The 22,115-nt window shown below is 39.4% G+C and overlaps 1 protein-coding gene across 1 annotated transcript; it reads left to right on the forward strand.

The window, feature by feature from the left end:
• Positions 1-2,013: 2,013 nt before the first annotated feature.
• Positions 2,014-20,276, forward strand: LOC148374577 (histamine H3 receptor-like). The gene is made up of 3 exons (XM_088355274.1): positions 2,014-3,407; positions 6,878-7,044; positions 18,704-20,276. Exons 1-3 carry the CDS (start codon positions 2,969-2,971, stop codon positions 19,454-19,456), a joined length of 1,359 nt encoding a protein of 452 aa, XP_088211400.1. The 5' UTR covers positions 2,014-2,968; the 3' UTR covers positions 19,457-20,276.
• Positions 20,277-22,115: the final 1,839 nt, after the last annotated feature.

The following is a 22,115-nucleotide window of genomic DNA, read 5'->3' on the forward strand; positions in this document are numbered from 1 at the left end:
AAATACACAGATGTTGTCAACCTAAAATATAGGTTATTCATATGCTATAGAATAGAAGTGTGTTTTAAGCTTAGATTTAAACAGTTCCACAGAGGTTGCAGATCGAATCTAAGGGGGAAGAGCATTCCACAGCACCGGGGCCCGAATGGACAACGCTCTTGAACCTGCAGATCTCTTCCTGGCTCTTAGGATCACTAGTAGACCAGTATATTCAGAGCGAAAATAAGGGGAAAGTAAATCAGTTTTTTGGGGATATTGTTTAGCGCAAAAGGCTACCAGTTTGATATAAATTTCTTAAATAACAACTTAACATGTTATTACCAGGTTAAAATTCAATAGACTGTCAACCACTAATACAAATTATTTTATTAGAAATTGACCTAGCACTGGTGAGATACAATATTTTCAGAATCAGTCTGCGGGTCAGAGGAGGTCTGACTTTGGAGACTCCTTAAGGAGAGGCTGAATGCATTGATACAGTATATCAAGGAGTCTGGTAATTGTATGACCATACCTGTCAACCTGTACGGTTTTGCCGTACAAAGTACGTTTATTATGCATGTACGACGTACGAGAAAATCTGTACGGAAAAACGCACATTTGGCAATTATGGGTACCATCCTGTGTACACAACTATCACGAAACGGAAAATCAATCAAGTCAAACGAGTTTGACGCGGAAGCCTCTATCTCGGTATCGTTTTTTTCGTTGCAAACGAAGCGAGCAGTTTGATGTAGTGAAAGTAAGTCCGTCTCTTTTTCAAGAACCGGCTTTTTCGGCTCAACTCATTAAAGAAAGCCGGCTCTGAAACGGCTCACTTGCTTTGATAGATAGATAGATAGATAGATGGATAGATGGATAGATGGATAGATAGATAGATAGATAGATAGATAGATAGATAGATAGATAGATAGATAGATAGATAGATAGATAGATAGATAGATAGATAGATAGATAGATAGATAGATAGATAGATAGATAGATAGATAGATAGATAGATAGATAGATAGATAGACTTCCAGCAGTATTACGAATTATTATGTTGGATAAAGAAGTTAAGAAAAAAAGTATAAAATGAGAAAATGAAAACAGACAGGTTTGTGGTAATCCCTTTAATCAGTATATTACCAACAATAATTTAATGCAGAAAATGAATTGATAATTTGAATAAGAACATGTATTATTCTACTTAATTATATTTGCATGTATTTTTTCCTTCTACAGTGAACATCCAAGCTACTTAATTTTTGAACTTCTTTTTTTAATAATAAACCTCATTCATGTCGAGCAACTCAGTATCTCACAACAAAATGTTAATTCACAATACATATGATATAAGGAAACACATGTACAATATAACACGTCAAACCACATAAATAAACACGTTTGAATAAAAAAATATGGTGTAGGATTATTTTGTATTTTGTAAGGGAAAATACGACAGTTTGTAAGGGCATGGAGCCGTGGAGCTTGACAGGTATGATATCACGAAGTAAATAATGACACTCTTTTTATATGAATTATCATGAGGTGGATTTATTGCGATTAAAAGAAGGGGATCTACGTCAATGAAATAATAAAACTATTATATCTGAAAACCAATATAACTACGACTTTATATGCAGTGACGCATTTCGACATTACAAAGCCCCTTCAAATGAATGGGTAATTGAAACAGTAAGTTTGTACAAAGTTTGTATAAAGTTCCCTGTATTGTGAATTAAAAGCCTGAATTAGAATGAACATGAGCTACATTTTCATTGATCAGAATGAGGCTCAACGCACTCGTCTGGCACTAGGGGCGTCCCCACAAATTCTAATTTAAAATATTGTATCTAAGTGTCCCGCTGTAAATTAATAAGAGATCCCAAAACTTGCGTGAAAAAAAGCTGCTTTTATTAAAGCGATAGGAATTTTAACGACAAGATACATCTTGCGTGTCTTCTAAAAAGCGAGCATTTACATGACGTTTTTGAGTGACGTTTTCTGGCTGAATCAGTGGGTGGCGCGTGAGCGACCGCTGGAAGTGAAGTGAGTGCTCGCTGCCTGCAGGCTGGCTTTGGTGTCTGCTGTAGTCGTCGCTCCACTTTCGTCCTAATCGACAGAATCTGCTGGACACTAAAAAGCTTTCAAACATCTCGGACGCATTCGCCGTGCCCAGTCGAGAATGTGTAGGACGGCGCACCTGTTGCTGCCTTATCCTCAGGTTTGAGGACGGAGGAAGGAAGATAGGGGGGAAGAAAGAGGAAAGGAAGGCGAGGGGTAAAGGAGGGAAGGACGAAAGGAAGAGAGAAAGGAAAGAGGAAAGGAAGGAAGAAAGAAGGCAAGGAAGGAAAGAAGGAATGTTGCACCCGTTGCCGTCTTATCATCAGGTTTGAGCACGGAGAAAGGAAAGTAAGAGGGAAGAGAAGCCAGACAGAAAAAAGAGAGGAAAGGAAAGGAAGGGGTAAATGAGAGAAAAGAAGGAAGGAGGAAAGAAGGTAGGACATCTGTTGCTGCCCTATCCTCAAATTTGATAAAGGAAGATAGGAGGGAAGAGAAGACGGACGGAAGAAAAGAAGGAAGGAAGGAGGGAAGAAGGAATGGTGCACCTGTTGCTGTCTTATCCTCAGGTTTGAGGACGGAGAAAGGAAGGTAAGAGGGAAAAGAAGACGGACAGAAAAAAGAGAGAAGAGAAAAGGAAGGGCTAAATGAGAGAAAGGAAGGAAGGACGCATCTGTTTCTGCCTTATCCTCAGATTTGAGAAAGGGAGATAGGAGGAAAGAGAAGAGGGACGTAAGGAAAAGAGGAAAGCAAGGAAGGAAGGAAGGAAAGGAGGAAGGAAGGAAAGAAGTAAAGAAGAAAGGAAGGTAGGAAGGTAGGACTATCCTTTTGCTGTCTTATCTGCAAGTTTGAGGATGGAAAAAGGACGGTAGGAGGGAAGAGAAAACGGACAGAAGTAAGAGAAAAAAAGCAAGGCAGTGGGTAAATGAGAGAAAAGAAAGAAGGAGAAAGGAAGGAAGGACGTGCCTGTTGCCGCCTTATCCTCTGTTTGAGGACGGCTGGGGGAAGGAAAAGAGTAAGGAAAGAAGGTTGGAGGAAAGGAGCCAGACGGACGGAAGGAGGAGAAGAAGGAGGCAAAGGGGGAAGAAGGGAGGCAAGCAACAAAGGAAGGAAGGACCACATGGAGGAGCGCATCCATTCCAACTCCAGCGGACACAACTTGGGCGAAGGCCCGGCAAGGGTGCAAGGCACGCAGGCGTTTTCAGGACCAGTTTTTGCCGTTCTGATGATGATGATGGTGATTTTGGTGGTCGTGACAGTTCTGGGCAACGCGCTTGTCATGTACGCTTTTAAAGTGGACAAAAGTCTGAGGAGGCAGTGTAATTACTACTTCCTAAATCTGGCCATTTCAGACTTCCTCGTGGGTAATTACAACTTCTGTCTTTTCGTTCTTATTCTTTTATTTTAATGTGACTTTTAAACGGGTTTGCTTTATACCACATTTTTATGGACCGATACGATACTCCAAACTTAGAATTCAGCGATACTTTACCGATCCAATTAGTCCATAAAATATTTCTTTCTTTAAATCAATTTAAATCCCAATATAATATTTACCTTTACTGTTTGCTACATGGCTCTTCACCAATATTTTAATTTCAGGTTCCTGATTTATAAATGAAGAATAGAAGGCTGACAATACCGTACTGGCATTGGCAAGGGCTTTGCAATTGATTAATTAGTTATTTTAAATATTAAGAGTTTGAGAATTTGCTGAATCATAAATTAAAATGTAACATTGGTAATTCAAAACGTTAATTTGAATTAGTCACATCGTGCTGAATATCAAACAACAGTTACTTACTATTTACTGTAGTTCATTGTGGCATGAATTTTATTTTAATTTTATTTATTTTTCTTATTTTGGTATTTATTATGTTGTGTATTGTGTCATTTTTGTTGTTGTTAATTTATTCATTTATTTTGTTGTGTATTTTGTCATTTTTCATATTCCGGGATTTATTTTGGGGGTCGTTTATCCTGTATTTTGTCATTTATCTCATTTCGGTATTTATCTTTGAGTGTGTCTTATCATATATTTTTTTGCGTACTATGTGATTTATTCTATCATGTATTTTGTTATGTATTTTGTCCCTTTTTTGGTCGTGTATTTTTGTCGTGTATTTTTTGGGGGGTAGTATGTCATCTACTTTTGTGTATTTTGTAATTTTTCTTGTTGTCCTTGGGCGGTAGTTGCCTGGCATGGCTGACGCTGCTATCGGTTAGTTAGTGTGTAAAAGGGAAAAGTGTGAAGCACATTGTAAAGCGCTTTGGGAGGTCTTCATTGACTTGAAAAGCGCTATATAAATGCAGACCATTTACATTTGCATTTACATTTAAATAGTGTGATAAAATCGAGATTTTAATCCGGCCATATCACCAAACCCTAGTATCTGTTACTATGATGAGTATCAATACAGTAAAAAAAGGATCGTATCGGCACGGATTGTTTGGGAATTAGAAATAATTGTTTTCAAGGGCTATAGTTACTTTCTTTTCAATTAATCGTCCTAATAATGACTGCCAGGGGCGTGCAGAGTGCTGGGGGCAGAATGCTGCTTCATGGTTGGGATAACTGTTGGTCGCGCTACTAATTAGTAGTTAGTTACAGTTACTAGTTACTTCTATAAAAAGGTTTTGCATTACCTGTCGGATTACTGACAGCCAAAAGTTGTGTGTTACTCCCAAAGTAACCTATCTAAGTTTCAAATAGTCGTAAATACTGCCATTGAAGCCGACCTGCTAAAACTGGTTGAATGTAGCCAAATAATAACCTCAACAGAAGAAAACATGTACCAGAGTTTCCCATAAAATTTTGTAAGACCCCGATGGGTGGACAGTCTAGGGCAGGCATGCCAAACATATGGCCCTCAGGCTGGATTCGGACCATTGGATGATTTAATCTGGCCCACACTAGTGCGTGGTGGTACACGTACGCATGCACAATTTGAAATGATCAACAAAACATGTCGAAAAAATGGGAAAATGTTGATGTTTAGAGTATGTTGTTGTATTTTTGTATTCGTACATTTTTGTTTATTATTACACGCAACTTATTAGTGATGTGATGTCAGGATTACCAGAACAGAGCAGGAGACCCCAGAGCGTTCGTACAATTCTTTATTTGGGGAAGCGTAAAGGGTTAGCGGGAGACGCGATGACCGTCGAACGTCAGCAGCAACGCCGTGAAGACGACTTCGGAACACGTAGCCAATCGTAGCGTGGGACGGAAGCAGGTCGAGTTTACCGGGACTGGAGAGAAGATTGTAGCGTGGGACGGAAGCAGGTCGGATCGGAGGCAGGCAGGCAGAATCACGTAAACAAGAAGGCACAGGTAATCGGGAGAGTCATACGGGGTACAGAAGTAATCTTCAGACGAAGAGGTCTCCGCGTAGCGTGCTTAAAAAGGGAACATAAACCAATCAGGAAGCGCATTCCAGCGCGCCAGATGATTACCCCAGGTGGCTCCACTTAGGTAATCATGACATGTGAATTACGGCACTTTTTAGAGAACTGCAGGTAGCCATTTGGTCTCCCAAATGGTGGCCCAGATTGTGTTGTTGCTTAAACCAATATATTCCCAATAATAATTTAAGACTATGCATTAAAATAATGAATAAAAAAATCAACTACAATATTATACTTACCTTTTTATATCATACTCACTTTTTTCACTCTACAGTGAATTTTTAAGTGATTTAAACTTTTTTATATTTAGCAACTTTAAAGTCAAGCAACACAAAATCGCTGAAAACAAACTACACAACAAAATCAAGTCTTCATTGCCAAGAAAAACTATAAACTATTATAACTTTTAACTATTTACAATTGAACGTTTAACCAATGTAGACTGAAACAACATAGAACATCTGCAAAACACTCAACAGGTCCTTTTGCTCATTGGGCTTCTCCCCTTGCATACCCCCTCCTCTGTTCAGCATTATCCTATCAACCAACTAACCTAAAGCAAGTGAGATGACATAAAAGCGAGCAAGCACACCATAGCATTTGCGATCTTTTAATAATAAAATATCTTTAAGATATTTTGATTAACTTGCATTTATTTACCGTATATTTAAAAATATTAGATTTGTTAATACTGTAATACAAATTAATGAGATAGCCTGGTGGGACCAACTAGAGCCTGGCAGCCCGCCACGGACTTCATACGGTGACGAAAATGCAATGTACACCAACCAGTGAAAGCACTGCATATCCATCTGTCCTCAAACCACATATCCTTTTATGGGTGTTATCCAATATGTTATCTTTTTTCTACAGGCATGGTGTATTGCAAAAATCTACAAAGAAAAAGACCTAAACTGGCAACATTCTACCGCAAATTCTGTAATAACGTTTTATTTCAATGTTTCTATATAAGCCACGCCCCTCCCCACACGCTGTTTATCATTCGCTGTTGGTGACACACAACCAAATGTGCGCGTACCAACTGACCACATAATTTCAGTATTTTGTTTTAAAGTTGTAATTACGGCTTTGACGTAAGCATATACAGTTTGAATATCAGTAGGGAGAAATTATGACACCTCACACTCTGTGCTTGACACGGCACCTGCGTAACTGTATTCAGTTGTATTAAGTAGGTATATATAAACTTGCAAATCCATCTATCAATTGTATTCAGCTGTTCCAAATCATTTTTTGAATTTAAAAATTTGTAATGACAGTTGGGTTACAAAATGCAATAAATACTGTGTTACTCCAAATACTGGTCACATCTTGAATTAAAACATAAGCCCTACTACTGCAACCCAACCATAAACAAAATTATCTCTGGAATATAAGAAAGTTGGTCCCCTCCCACCCTACTCAGGAGCATTCTGCATCCCAGTGTATATCCCTTACATCCTGACCGGCCGGTGGACGCTGGGCAGGGGACTGTGCAAGCTGTGGCTGGTCATGGACTACCTGCTGTGTTCCGCGTCTGTCTTCAGCATCGTCCTCATCAGCTACGACCGCTTCCTGTCCGTCACCAGAGCGGTGAGTAAAACCATCCCCTCACAGTTGTTAGACAGAGAGGACTTTGCAATCATTTTTAGGTATGCATTGAAATGAAGATTTGGGGCAGAAACAAAACAAAACAAAGAAATCTGAAAAACCTCTTCATTTAAGCTTAGTTGGTTCCAGGATCATACTCAAAGCTTGATTTGCTCGAATCACATTTTCTGGATATGAACTAATTGAAAAGTAAATGGCCCTTTCCTGACCTCCCAAAAACATATAAATGACCCCGAAATAACTATATCTTTCTGATCACAGAAACATATTCAAATGGTAATTAATTATACAAATACAGTAAGAAGACAACTTAGATGATATTAACAAAATAGAATGCGAGTTTATTATGAGAACTTTGTGTTTAGTGCAGAAGAAGGAGGGGTCGTGGGCCGTTTGCAAGGAAGAGTGACAGAGATCGCATACCTATCAACTTATATGTGTTCCCCCTATTTTATATGTTTGTTTTTCACCATTTCAAATTGGGTACGCTATATAACAATTTTTGTTCGTGAATTCAAAGAAAAAAAGATCGATCTTTAATCCGAATCGTCTCCGTCACTGGCAGCAGACGACATCATCATTCGAGATTGCTAATATTGTCGCCACATTCAACAAAATCTTTCTTTCTGTGAGGGAATAAGTCCTGCGTTGCGCTTGTAAGGTTTATTATAGCTTAATTAGAGGATTTGCAATCATTAATGAGGGAAGCAATTGGCAAAGGTTGACAGGTATGAGATCAGGAGACTGTTAATGATACATAAGCACTTACTGTACACTTAAAACTAGAGTTACCCTAACTTTAAATGAACAAACAAGTAAAACTTTTTCACAGCATTTTTTTGTTTTCTTTTGCCTCTTGTAGTTTGCAAGAGCAAACTGAACGCGATGATGCTGGCTGAGCTAATGCCGGCTGTAAGCAATCACAAGTGTTGAGCATTCTCAAGCGGTCCCTCTTGGTAGCCTCTGGGACCTCCCGTGAAATGGATTTCCCTTCATATAACGTGCAAGGTTTTTCTTGCAAATACAGTACAAGTCGTATTCTGAAATTCTCATATTTAGAGGTGTTTGTATAAAAAAGTACCTATGTACTAATTTGGCACCGTCTTTCTAATATAGTTAAAATATGAATTTGTCAAATACAAGAGTCAGTCGTAACTTTGTAAAGATTAGTGCTGAAAGTTCCTTTTTTTCTGTGTGATTCCACCAAAGTGGCTTATACTTGTAGGGCTAAAAGTGGAAGAATACACCAGGGCACCTTTCACTAAGAACCACGGCTAAACTGTTGTTTAAAGGTTGTATCTCAGTTAAATCACTCGCAGCAGTACAGTACCTTCATCATCTGGTTGTTGTTACGCTCTTGTTATGCTGCGGTGTATAAATTGTTTGACCATCTAAAATGTGTCATTTTCTGTGACCCATGAGAACTCGAAAGCTTTGAGTGTCTACAAAAAACACCCCAAAAACAATATAAGAGTGTGCTTTGACTAAAAACTATACTTCCCACAATGCCCTTTGACTATGGAGGCCACACCCATGCCAACAAGTGGAATTCAGATATAAATAAAAATCCCAAAATGTGCTGAAAGAGGAAATTTGAAGCAAATTTGTCTCTGAAGCATTAAGAGACAAATTCCCATCGCAGCATAGTTTGTTCACAAAATCCTACGATAATAGATAACCATAAAAAACTTTCTGATTTTGAAACTATTGTATTATCTGAGTTTTTATAAGATGACAAAATTTGAAAGGATTTACGTTAGAGCAACAAGCATACATATGTTTTCCATGCAACTGTAATTGTCACATTAAAAAGTTATAATATAGAGTACTTACATTTAATTTACATTGCATACAATAACTTTTAATTAAATTTGTGACATCTGGCCCTTTAAGGACAGCCGTTATGTTGATGTGACCCTCTTTGAAAATGAGTTGGACTCCCCGATCTAAACTCTATGCTACTACACATATTTAAAGATTTTCTTAAAAAAAATAAAAAATAACGCGGAGGGTATTTGTATTCAGCCGAAAAGGTTTTGCCCCACCTGCCAAACTGTGAAATTTCTGTGGGTTCATTCTTGACGGCTCAGCATGCCAGGTGGAGGGAAAGGGCATCGACCCCACCTCTCTCTCATTTTCCCATTCTGGCCCATCTGCACAGGTCAAACACGACTAACCCGGCTCGGCCCCATGCCATGTCCGAATAAGATGAAAAACAAAACTAGTTTTGCAAAAAAAAAATAAAATAAAAAAAATAATAATCCAAAAACTGCACATTTCCCGTGTGCTCACAAGGTAATGTTTTGTTCAAGAAAGGCCGCCCTGAAAATTTTGCGTTAGGTACCCAATTGTGAATCTTCTCCATTTGTTAGTATATAAAAAGGAAAAAAAAAACAATCCGCTGCCTACTGCTGGTATGGATGAATGTTACAGTTACTCATTGGAAGAAAGCAGATTATAAAACAATTGCATGTTTTTTTGCAAATATAGAAATTTGCAAAAAATATAGTGAGAAAAATAAATTGAACATGGATCTGTCCCTTGCACTATCTAACCATACCCACGCATTTATTCTCTAGTCAGCTATTTGGTCACATTCAGCGCAACAGATGAGGTAAGTTTTACTGTCTGGGGGAATTCCCCCATCCCAAATTTGAAATTGGTTTGGCTCACCACCACTCCTCTTTTCTGTAGTGGGAGAATGAACACAGAAGAGCGTGAATGGTATTGGTGAATGGTATGGTATGGAGTTGAGTATGACAGAGGGCAGGAAGGTTCCAGTTGGACTCGAAAAAAGCCAGGAAAAGAAAACGAAACGCGACTGTTATCATTCATTTCACTCATCTTGCACCTGTCATCTGTGTGTCCCCGGGTGCGTTTTGTGCTATGTGTTTGCAGAATTTAGCAGTTGGATAGCTCCTCTGACTTAAATAAGCTTGTAGTGATAGGAATTCCATCTCTTCTTAGAGAAGCGGCTCTTTCGGCCCGGCTCACTAAAAAAAAGCTGGCTCTTTCGGCTCCCAAACGATTCTTCAGATTGATTTAGCTGTTTTCTCTATATATTATACATTGTTATGTAACATTGTGCACAAGATTACTTTTGGGGGCAAATACAGCTAAAAAAAGAAAAAGACTGCAATACAAAATGAAACAACAGAAGAAAAAAGTACAATAAAGGCAAATAGACAGAAAAAATATAATGAAACAAGTAAAAAGCTGGAAGAATCAAAAGGATACCAGGGAGATTAGAAAAAAGGAAGGAAAAAAGCAGAAAAGTACAAAAAAAGGAGAAATGCTAAAAAAAAGAAGAAAACGCTTAGGGAAACAATAAACTAAAGTTAAAATAAATGAATGAAAAGAAGAAAAAAAAGCAGGTCCTCTCACAATAAAAGCTCCTCACAGATGCCTACCATGTCATTAGGCTGGCATATACGTTCCTGTACTCAGGTTGCTTGTAGCAGAGCTTTTGTGCTTTAAAATGTGTGAAAACTAGGCCAAGAAACTCATGTCTCGGGAACCTTTGGAGACAATAGTGCTGATGTACACCAAATAGGAAATTTTCATGTCTAAAGACTGATAAAAACATCACACTGCATGTGTGGCCCATTCGAAAGGTTTCTTCATTCGCCTCATGCTGAGGTTTTGTGAGTTTCTACATATAAATATGACAAGAATTAATATGAAAATAGATCCGTCAATCAGTAATAAATTACCCATAAGCCGCTAGAGCTTAAAGGAAGAGTGTGTAGTATTCAGTGCCTCTCACTGGTAAAACAAATGTCAAAGAATATCGGTTAATAATTAGCAAAAATGTATAGATTATCGCTTGTGCGGCACAGTTCATGTCATGGGAACCTGTTGTGGGTTCAAATCCAGCTCCAGACTTCCTGTGCGGAGTTTGTATGTTCTCCCTGTGCTTGCGTGGGTTTCCTCCGGGCACTCCGGTTTCCTCCCACATTCCAAAAACATGCATTTCAGGTGAATTGGCCGGTCCAAATTGTCCCAAGGTGTGAATGAGCGAATGAGTTGTCTGTCCCTGTGTGCCCTGCGATTGGCTGGCAACCAGTTCAGGGTGTCCCCTGCCCACTGCCCAGAGATGGCTGGGATGGGCTCCAGCCCCCCACCCCCGCTACCCTAATGAGGATAAGCGGTACGGCTAATGAGATGAGATGAGATGATATGTATAGATTATCATAAGAACTTGCATTTTTTTAAATATTCATAGGTCAAGAATAAGCCTACCTAGAGGGAGACTGCATTGTTATCTTCATTTTTACTGCTACAGGTACCCGGAAAAAAACAAAAAAAAGGCTGGGAAAAAAGAAAATAGAAGAAAAATGCTGCTTTGTAGTATGTGTTCTCACTTGTGATATTCAGCCCTTTTTCTGGTTGCACTACACAATCTAGTGGCATCTAGTGGTCAAAAAATTTCAAATGAATGAAACTGTACATGCATCACGGCAGCTGTGTGGTTAGCAGGTCCGCGGCACAGTTCTGTGGTCATGGGTTCAAATCCAGCCACCAACCTCTCTGTGAGGAGTTTACAAGTTCTCCCCGTGCTTGTGTGTGATTCCTCCAGGCGCTCTGGTTTCCACCCACATCTCAAAAACATTCAGGTTTATTGGCCGGTCTGAATTGTCCATAGGTGTGAAAGAGCAAGTGAGTTGTCTGTCTCTGTGTGCCCCGCGACTGACTGGCAACCAGCGCAGGGTGTCCCCTGCCCGAAGACGGCTCGGATGGGCTCCAGTACACTCATCACCCTAGTGAGGATAAGCGATGCAAAAAAGGGATGGATGGATGGCTTTAACAATTTGGGTGGCTAACCCCTGATTTAAAGGAATGTAAAAGCAGTTTTACTATTACTTTTACATGACAGCGACAAAGTATCATCTGAACTAAAATGGATGAAGTTCTAAATGTATACAGTAGTGCAATCAAGCAACAAGATTGTTTTCAAAATTGTATGGTACTGGTATTTGCTGAACAAATGCTTGAGCCTGTACAATGTTTTTTTTTAATTTGGTGTCAATGTTAGAGTATTTATTCATAAATAAATAAAGGTTTCTACTGTGCGGGTTTTGACTACAGAGGGACCTTTTTGGAACACGTTTTTTTTGCCCTTGTAGAGAAAATGCCCTAGTATGTTTACTTCTCAATCAACCTCCAAATGGGGAATGTGCATCTCAATTGACTGTCTTTTTCTTTCAAAGACACTTTCTCATGTCATGGCTGATGACCTTTTTGTCTGTCAGCGTTCAGAGGGAGGCTTTTAGGAGAACGCTGATTTCCCCCGCTCCAGGGGCAATTGATCTCTCCATGGTGGGAGGACGAAGGCTGCACGAGGAGGAGGGGGACCTCCGTGATCAAAGCCGGAAAATTAAAGACGAGCCGCTCGCCTTCTCTCTTTGTGGTGTTATTTGTATTTCAACGCTCTGATGTGAAGGAGAAATAACATTTCCTTTGTTTACTAAGCCATGCATCCTTCCATTTGGGCCTAAAACCACATCCACGTTATCTTATACCTCCCCAAATAATTACTGGGAGTATAGGTTAATTTGATGCGATGGATACTTTTAGTGGTAAAATCCCCCAAATTGTTTAAAACAAAAAAAATTGCATCTGTAGTAATTATGATTTGTACCTGTTGTCCTTGTGGAAAAAAATTAAATCGTTTTGTATATACACCCAGGGCCAGAGTGAGCCAAATTGGCCCCTGGAGTTTTATCTCCAAGGCTGGCCCGCTTAGTGATGGAGCAGGACTTTGAATGAATGGACAGCAACAAGCTCTTATGATGCATTTTTATTAGGATGAAATTCAGGTATGTTTAAGAAGTTACCAGAAAACAGTTCGCCATTGTAATTCAAAGGAAAACAATGTAAAGATTCTGATACAGATGAAAACATATTTACCTCTGTAAATGGGCGCAACCAGCCTGTTTTAGGGGCTCAAGTACCTCAAATTCAAGCCAAGCAACCCCCAAAATAGTAGAATTTTTAAAACTCTGTTTTCCGAAATGAAGGCTGAAGTATAATTAAAAATAAAAACTAAAATATATTTTTGAAAAAAGGAAAACAAAACACAAATGTGAACACCGCAGCGTCAAGAATACAGTACTCCACAGCCTTGAAATGATTCAGTTTATTTTTTTCCGAGCACCGCTATTGCTTATCTTTGGCTTGGCTAGTGTCACTTGTGGCATAGCGATGAAGTCTAACCACTCAGCTGCCGTGCCGCCCGTTAGAGCCATCCATTTTCTGCACCGCTTATACTCACCAGGGTGACGGGTGTGCTGGAGCCCATCCTAGCCATCTTTGGACAGGGGACACCCTGAACTGGTGCTTTTGTCAGTCTAGAGCGTTTTGTTGACGCAATGGGTTTTAGAGAAACTTGAAATTGAATTCCATTTGGGCCTAAAACCACATCCACAAGCCCTTTCAAGAATATATCCAACTCAGACCGCAACGGCATTGAGGCACAGGCAAACAGCCATAAATGGGGCAGAAACTGTTTAACCAATCAGAATGCAGAACACAATGCGCGATGAAAATCTGCAATGTAGTGAAACCACGATAAGTAAACCGCGATACAGCAAGGGATTACTGTACAAATATTTGGGTTAGTGGCAGTCAAGCATGCGAAAGTGATGTCAAATACAATGCATTTGTGAGCGAGCTGCAATTCCACGCCTTGAAGTGGCTTGACACAAGCACTAGCGTTTGTATTTCGGGCACGTAGGAGTAAACATCTTCCAAATCTTACACTCACCCAGTATCCTATTAACTCTGTCATGTGCGATCTGTTCCAAAATCCAAATGCACACACAATATGTCAAAATCCCCATTATACTAGAGACCGCATCAAACAAAATTGAAGGTTCTTTAAGCCCACTCTCACACTTAAAACGAATGGATTGCAAATATATTCAATGTTTTTTGTAAACACTGCGTGACCTTTTGTTTGGTGACGATGCTCCCCAAAGCCACATCCGAATAATAAAAGCTGCCAGAACCGCCCACTAAAAGCAGAGTATAACAAGAAAATGATGTTCATTAATATTGGATTATTTTGACCCTCACCTAAATTCAGCTGAAAGAGTCTAGCTGAAATGAATGTATCAGGGCTGAACAATGGGGGGAAAAATATCCCTTCCTTATTTAACGTGGTCAGTGGGTTTTATTTTTTATACACTGTCTATATGTGTAAGTAGTCACAGAAGCTGGCGATTCATTCATTCATTCATTCATTCATTCTCTGCATCGCTTATCCTCGGTAGGGTTGCGGTGGCCGGCGAGTCATTTTTCACTATGGCTCTCGTTTTGATCCCGAACCGTTTCCTGTATCGATCCCTGCTCCAAGCTCTGTTCTCCTGTCCCGGCTGCCCGTGTCCTGTTTCTGTTTCCTGTATCAATCCCCGATCCAAGAACCGTTCTCCTGTCCTGGCTACCCGTATCCTGATTCTGCTTCCTGTATCGGACCCCGATCCAAGCTCCGTTCTCCTGTCCCGGCTGCCCGTATCCTGATTCCATTTTCTGTATCCATCCCCGATCCAAGCTCCTTTCTCCTGTCCCAGTTGCCCGACTTGTTCCAATCTCTGACCACGCTCCGTCTCCCGTCCCGGCTTACTGACTTGTTCAGACTACGCTTTTTTCGTGAAGGATTCCCACTCCTGCTGCCCAGAGAGCACCAGATTGCTATGGTTTTCCCCTTGCCCTGACTTCCCCGATCCCTTAATAAAGCATTGTGTGAAATGTTACGCATTTGGATACCCTGCTTGTACTAGTCAGGACATCGTTTATATCCATACCACGTACCAATACCAGTACATTAGTATGATAAAGTCCCGTATCTTCCTAAAAGTAACAATTTTTCTTTTTCTTTTTTTTTAAATAACAAAACACCTTTAAATGTTAACATAATGACCATACACCGTTTCCTAGATCATAGATTCCTCACTTTTACATGAAAACTATAGTCTAGCTGATATTGGTATCAGCTAACAGAACAAGTACCAAGACTTTAAAATGGCGTTTTTTCAACCAATGTGCCAGCCAGCCATGGCACACAAGTTTGCCGTGAGACCTTGTCAAGTGTGCTGTAGGAAAATGGCAGATTTTATCTTTGCAAAAAAAAACCATGGCATTGTTCAGTATCTTTGCTTTCTTTGTGGGATCAGTCGAGTAACTAATGTTCAACCATATCAGTACGTGGCAGCAGGTTACTATTTTCTTCTTTCGATTAGCAATAGTCATATAATAATATAATATAATATATAATAATATAATAATATTTAACTAATTTTGTCTGATGAAGTGGTTTAAGATTGCAAAACATAACAAAATAAATCAAATTTTGGAAAAAATCAATTTTGCTGACTTTAGATATTATTTAATTATAGATAGAAAATATTTTTTGTCCAATGGCAGATATGTTTTTGTTTTGGTTATTTATTTTCCATTTAAAAAAAAAATTAAATACAAAGATCCGAGAACGTTCTCCATTTGGGCCTCGTTCTGTGGAAGGCTCTGAGATCTGATCTGCAACCTCAGTGGAACGGTTTAAATCTAGTCTTAAAACACATTTATATTCTATATATTAGGAATAGCCTATGTTTCATGTTGACAATGTCTGTGTTTTGTTTGTTGATGCCCTTGCAACATCCATTACAGTCTGGTCATCCTTTAAGGGGGATTACCTCATGTTTCAAGGTTTCTTGATTTTCCTTGCCCTCATATAAGCTTTAGATCAGGGGATGTAGTCTGTGAAGCCCTTTGAGACTTCTTTGGACTTTAGACTTTGGAAAACATGCTAATCTCTAAAAAAAAGAGCAAACATGAAACGAATTAAATATATTTTTTAAACATTTTGGATGAATGGTGTGCCTCGACATATTTTAACAAAAAAGCGTGCCTTGGCTCGGAAAATGTGGATAAACACTTCTTTAAAGGGAGAGTGTTTTTTATTTAGCGCCTTCTAGGGGTAAAAATTAAAAACCCCTAGTATTGATTTGAATAATGAATGTAAATACCTCACGATTACACAAACTTGCGGTTTTTAAATTTGTATTTATTATACTTACTGTGAGGCCACGCCGAGAGGGAGCTGACAAGATTTTCCGCCATCTTGCTAAGGACAGCCAAAAAAGACAAAATTTTTGTAAAAAGCTAGGCAGTAAGAGAGAGAAAAAACGATGCAGTTTGGTCACTTAGAGTCTCCGAAGTTTTTAATCTTCTTTGAGCTTTGTAACAATTGTTTTTGCTTGTACTTGTTTCTCCCTGAAGATTTTTAGAAATGTATGAAAATGGAAAAACTTGTGAATTTATATTTGTATTTATATTTTGTTTGGTTTCTGTTGGAGGACAAATATCAGAACCATCCTTAATGTTTCAGTGTTTTAAAAATACTTAAATTTTATTTTAAACAACTATAATAAATCCCTATTTTCTTTTGATTTAAAATGGAATTATATATTTAAGTCTTAATTTTTTTCAACTCCGGACATATTATTTTTTTGTATTTGATGCCATTATGGCTCTTTATGCCATCATGGATTGCTGGCCCCTTCACTACACTATAGCAAAAATGGGTGGTAAATAAATTATTCTATCCAACAATTTATGCACCAATTGAAATGAACAGCCGAGTTTATTCTTTTCAAAACTTGTCTCGCTTTTTTGGAGTACTACATACGTCTTTAGATCATTATGTCAGGTAAACGTCAGTTAGTTAGCCTCAAGGGTGGCTACACACACTTTAGGTGAATTATTTTTACCGTTTTGATCGTTTAATGTACTTTAATCAAGACACACACACTCTTTGATTCATTGGCTTTTCTTGTACTAATCATTTACTGAAGAAGCTTGAACAGAACAAAAAACAATAAGAAGAAAATAAAACAAAACAAAACTAGAAGTTGAAAACTGGCACCATTTGGATAGACAACAACATTGGCTTGATTATAACGTTATTGTATTTTGACAGAGTTCCCCATTTTACGTAACACCAATACCAATACCTAGCAATAACGAGATGTTCTGCAAAGTTCTTCGTCGATGAAAATGAAGGCCCAGTCTTTAGTCCTCGGCTGTAAAGCGATGAGGAATCCTGGTAGGCTTGAGAGCCAGTTGGGACGAGGACTACCAGATGCAGAATGTTGAAGGAGAGGTTGACTGCTGGTGGCTTGAGTTCTCTCTGAAGTCGTTGGCTTTGTCCCACTGGTTTGGCCACTAGCTTGATCAAGCTTGGCTGCCGACCTGGCAAGGCTCGCCGGCTGCCTGTTGAGCTAAGACCTGGCCAGGACCAGCCAGGGCCTTGGTCTAGCTTTTCCTCCTGTTAGGACATGTCTCCTGCCTAGTGGCTGGACAAAATCAGACTGCCCCGACGAGGTGAGACGTCTAACAGCTATCGGTTACGGTCTCCTGGGAGGGGCAGACCCCCTGTGGTGGAGTGGTCGCGGCAACCTTTGATGGGCAAATGAAGCCATAGCCCGCCCTTCCCAACCTCACAATCCAGCAGTATCAGTCAGATAACATATCTATGTGATTGACTTAAAACACAGTACAGATATTTACTTTCACACGTTTTTACATTGTTTGATCATTTTCTGACATCGCAAAACAAGATTCCGACCAAACGTTGAATACTCCACAACACAATACAGTAAACTCTATTGGTCAAATGTTACAAGCTGTCCCTTAAAAAGAGCTTGTGTTGGCACAACAGCAATCCTTTTCTGTATCACAGTTTGCGGTTTTGCTACTTTGCAGATATTAATTGTGAATTGTCTTTCTTTCCAGTTTAGTCTATCAGCAACAAAGTTAGACTTCTCTTCCTGCTAAACTCAGTGTCTCCCTGGCGCTTTTTCAGAACTGTTTGACAATGATAAAGTATATGGTTTCTTTAGGACAGAAACAAAGTATCAAGTGAAGTAATGTGGATAGTGTCCTTAATAGTCAATTCAAGTCATGTTTATTTGTATAGCACTTAATCACAAAGAGTCTCAAAGGGCTGCACAGATCAAAGACTATTGCAAACTACAGACTATTATGACACCATCCCCTTATCTAAAACCTACATGAAGGCAAATAATACACAAATTATCAACATAAAATATAGGTTATTCATATGCTATAGAGTACAAGTGTGTTTTAAGCTTAGATTTAAACATTTCAACTGTGGTTGCAGATCGAATCTCAGGGGGAAAATCATTCCACAGCACCGGGGCCCAGATGGAGAACGCTCTCGAACCTGCGGATTTTTTCTTGGCTCTTGGGATCACTAATTTGTGCAATAACACGGAAAGATTATTTGTATAATTATAATTTGACAGTACAGAAGTTACAGTATTTGTAAAAAAAATGTTTCCAAAGTACAGTACTTTAGTTTGTTAAACAAATACTTGAGCCTGTAATATAGGTTTGTTTTTGAGTCCCAGATAAATAAATCGATCAATCAATCAATCAATCAATCAATAGATAAATCAAAGTTTCTATGTTTCAACTATTGCAGGATGTTCATAGAGAAAGAAAACAGGGATTACTGTGTACCTAAATCTGTATCAATACTCTCAGATCCCTATTGGTTTGTTAAGTATCAATGGTGATTTGGCCAGTTCTTATCAGATTCTGGTGTTTCTTTCTGCAGGTGAGTTACCGGGCTCGACAGAGCACGTCTCATCCAGCCGTCATCAAGATGACGGCGGTGTGGGTTCTGGCTTTTGTCCTGTACAGCCCAGCAATCGTATTCTGGGAGCTGGCAGTGGGCCGGAGCTGGGTGCCCAACGAAGAGTGTTTTGCCGAATTCTACCATTCCTGGTACTTCCTGCTGTGCGCCTCCATGCTGGAGTTTTTCTCGCCTTTCATCTCGGTGGCTTTCTTCAACCTTAGCATTTATCTAAACATACGTCAGAGGAGGCTGGGCCGCCAGGAGGCCCAGCTCAACCTGCAGCTGAACGAAACGTCCAGGCAAGGTGAAACTAACTCATTCTCCCGTGCCGAGGTGATTGGGGGGAAACTGGCTGTGAGAGGCTCGGTCCATTCCATGTCTTCGTCGCCCAATCTGGGCAAAACAGATCCGGCAAACAGCAGGGCGGCACAGCCTAACCGTCTGTCCAGAGATAAGAAAATTGCTAAGTCGCTGGCCATCATTGTGTGCGTGTTTGCCATCTGTTGGGCACCGTACACCCTACTGATGATCATCCGCGCTGCCTGCAGAGGGCGATGCATCCCGCATCACTGGTACGAGGTCACCTTCTGGCTCCTGTGGCTCAACTCTGCCATCAACCCTTTCCTCTACCCGCTGTGCCACAGCAGCTTTCGCAGGGCCTTTGCTAAGATTCTATGCCCAAAACGCCAGAGCTCCACTCTCCCTTTGACCGTCCTTCGAACGGGACATTGACCGTCGGACGCTTTAAAGTTGACTGCCCAAACTGTTAAGTATTCAATGTAACCCGTAAAAGGTTGTGTGTGAATCCTCAATTTGTGTTTTAAATATCTGATATGTTTCTGGTAGCAAATCCACTTTCTACGAACAACAACCCTAATTTTCAGACTATAAGCCGCAACGTTTGTCTCACAATTTCAACCCTGAGACTAATGTACAATTTTTTTTCTAACATCCACAAGGAGCGCTCAAGCTGAAAAGGTAAGAGGGAGACGGCTGGTGTTAAGGAGGATGCAAGTCACAACCGACAACAAAGAACATTAGATAAGAGGTTTAGCTTTACGGTAACGTGCTTTGTACATGAATACAATTAGCAGAAACTGATCCTCATCATGGAAAATGCAAAAAAAAAATAAAAAATCATGCAGCTTTCAAGTTAAAGACAATAAGGCTGGGCAAAATTAAGAAGGAAACAGAGCTGCTGCAAGTAAATTACGCATTGATGAATCAGTGGTGTGACATCGGAGAAGGCAGAGGGTAACACATTCTTGAAGGCTGGGCAAACGCACAGTGAGCCGATGACCAAGGCATTTCCACTGTGCACATGGGCATGTGCGGCTTACACTCAGGTGCAGCATGTGTATGTACAAAATGTCTTTCCCTCTAAAATGTATTGGGTGCGTCCTACAGTCATGCACGGTTCATAGTCCGTAAATTACGGTAATCAAAACAGAAAAATTGAACTAGTTTTCTATGAATTAATTATTCGTCTCTCACAAACATCAGCCTGAACTCTGTTATGTCACTTTATTTAAGTAAAGCAGTGTTTCCCAATATGTTGTCTGGTGTATCACAGAAAATAAATGAATTTTATTGAAATTTTTGACAACAAATTGACAGTTATTGGCAAAAAGTGTGCTATTCTCGAATATGTTTGCAGTCTTCCAGTCATCATTAGGTTAGCTATAATTATTTCTTATCCAGTATGTGACAGAGGATCACTATTTTTATCTAATGAGGAGGTAAATACCGGTAATTCAGGTTTTTGCTAATAGTAGTCACAAAAAATGTTGTTTTCCCATTTAAATAACTTTTGGTTGTGAAAAAGTCAAAATGTAGTTGTCTAATGGCAAATCTTTTTGTCCATTTTATGTACAATTTACCAGAAACAAAATATAGAAAAACTTGACGGATTAAAATAAACAACAAAATTAGTTACCAAAAATTGTTCGCTCCACTCTCCCGAGCCAAAGCCGTGGCAAAATGTATTCCTACTAAGGACAAAACAAATTTATATTATGGTCACCTTAGGCTAAATTTTAGAAAGTCTTGAAATTTCTAATTTAAAGAGAAAGAAACTAGAGAAAAAATATATTCTATATGCAGTTTACCTGGAGATTTACTATTCGCTCAACACACACACACATATATATATATATATATATATATATATATATATATATATATATATATATATATATATATATATATATATATATATATATATATATATATTAGATTAATCCATCAAAAAGTATAAAAAGAGCAAAATAAACATTTGTAAAACCGTGTGTTCAGTTGTTTTTCAAAATGTTTTACATTTATCAAATAAAAGTCATCTCACAACTCTTAACTAAAAGACTGCAAACAAATCAAGAAATAAACGGTCATTTGTGCAGTACAGTATTATTGTATTGTGGCGTAGGTCTTTCTATGCGCCACTAGATGTCAGTATTACCTTTGCAGCTTTTGCAGTATGGAGCGCTCCTCGCCTACAAAACATCGATGACCCAAATTGCTCTTTGTCAGACTGCAGTGCGTGTTTGAATTAACGCTTATATGAAATGATCCGCATTTATATAGCGCTTTTCAAGTCAAGACTTCCCAAAGCGTTTTACAGTGTGCTTCACATTTCCAAATAGCGGCCGTGCAGCCATGTAAAGCGCCAACCTGCTTATTGGGATACAGTATCTCATCATTTCATCTCATCTCATCAGCCGTACCGCTTATCCTCATCAGGGTCGCGGGGGGGCTGGAGCCCATCCCAGCCATCTCCGGGCAGTGGGCAGGGGACACCCTGAACTGGTTGCCAGCCAATCGCAGGGCACACAGGGACAGACAACTCATTCGCTCATTCACACCTAGGGACAATTTGGACCGGCCAATTGACCTGAAATGCATGTTTTTGGAACGTGGGAGGAAACCGGAGTGCCCGGAGGAAACCCACGCAAGCACGGGGAGAACATACAAACTCCGCACAGGAAGTCTGGAGCTGGATTTGAACCCACAACAGGTTCCCATGACATGAACTGTGCCGCACAAGCGCTAACCACTGCCCCGCCGTGCTGCCCGGGATACAGTATATGCAAAATAATTATGATATTATGTAATAAAAACAAATAATTTGAACCAACTTCTTTAATAATTTAGCTTTGGGAAGACAATGCCACCTTATTCTTCACCAACAAAAAAATGTACACATATCCATCAGATCTAATTTGCTTTTTTCAGTTTCTGTTCACAAACCACCACGCTATTCCCTTGAAAGACCGAAATATTCGCGGTACAAAAAAAGTCTTCAGTAGAAATAAAACAACCTACATTTGAATACTAGACAAAAATCCATAAACTATCATACCAATGCTATTTTTTTATAAAAAATCATACGTCGAGA

The sequence above is a fragment of the Urocampus carinirostris genome, chromosome 1 (assembly GCF_059441175.1).
Source record: "Urocampus carinirostris isolate Australia breed hairy pipefish chromosome 1, RoL_Ucar_1.0, whole genome shotgun sequence".
In the NCBI taxonomy this organism is placed as follows: domain Eukaryota; kingdom Metazoa; phylum Chordata; class Actinopteri; order Syngnathiformes; family Syngnathidae; genus Urocampus; species Urocampus carinirostris.

Excerpts from the sequence above, each read along its gene's own strand:
- LOC148374577 (XM_088355274.1), top strand. The coding sequence starts at position 2,969 with ATGAGAGAAAAGAAAGAAGGAGAAAGGAAGGAAGGACGTGCCTGTTGC. Across the intron at positions 3,408-6,877 it reads CATTTCAGACTTCCTCGTGG|GAGCATTCTGCATCCCAGTG; the intron begins GTAATTACAACT and ends CACCCTACTCAG. Across the intron at positions 7,045-18,703 it reads TCCTGTCCGTCACCAGAGCG|GTGAGTTACCGGGCTCGACA; the intron begins GTGAGTAAAACC and ends TTCTTTCTGCAG.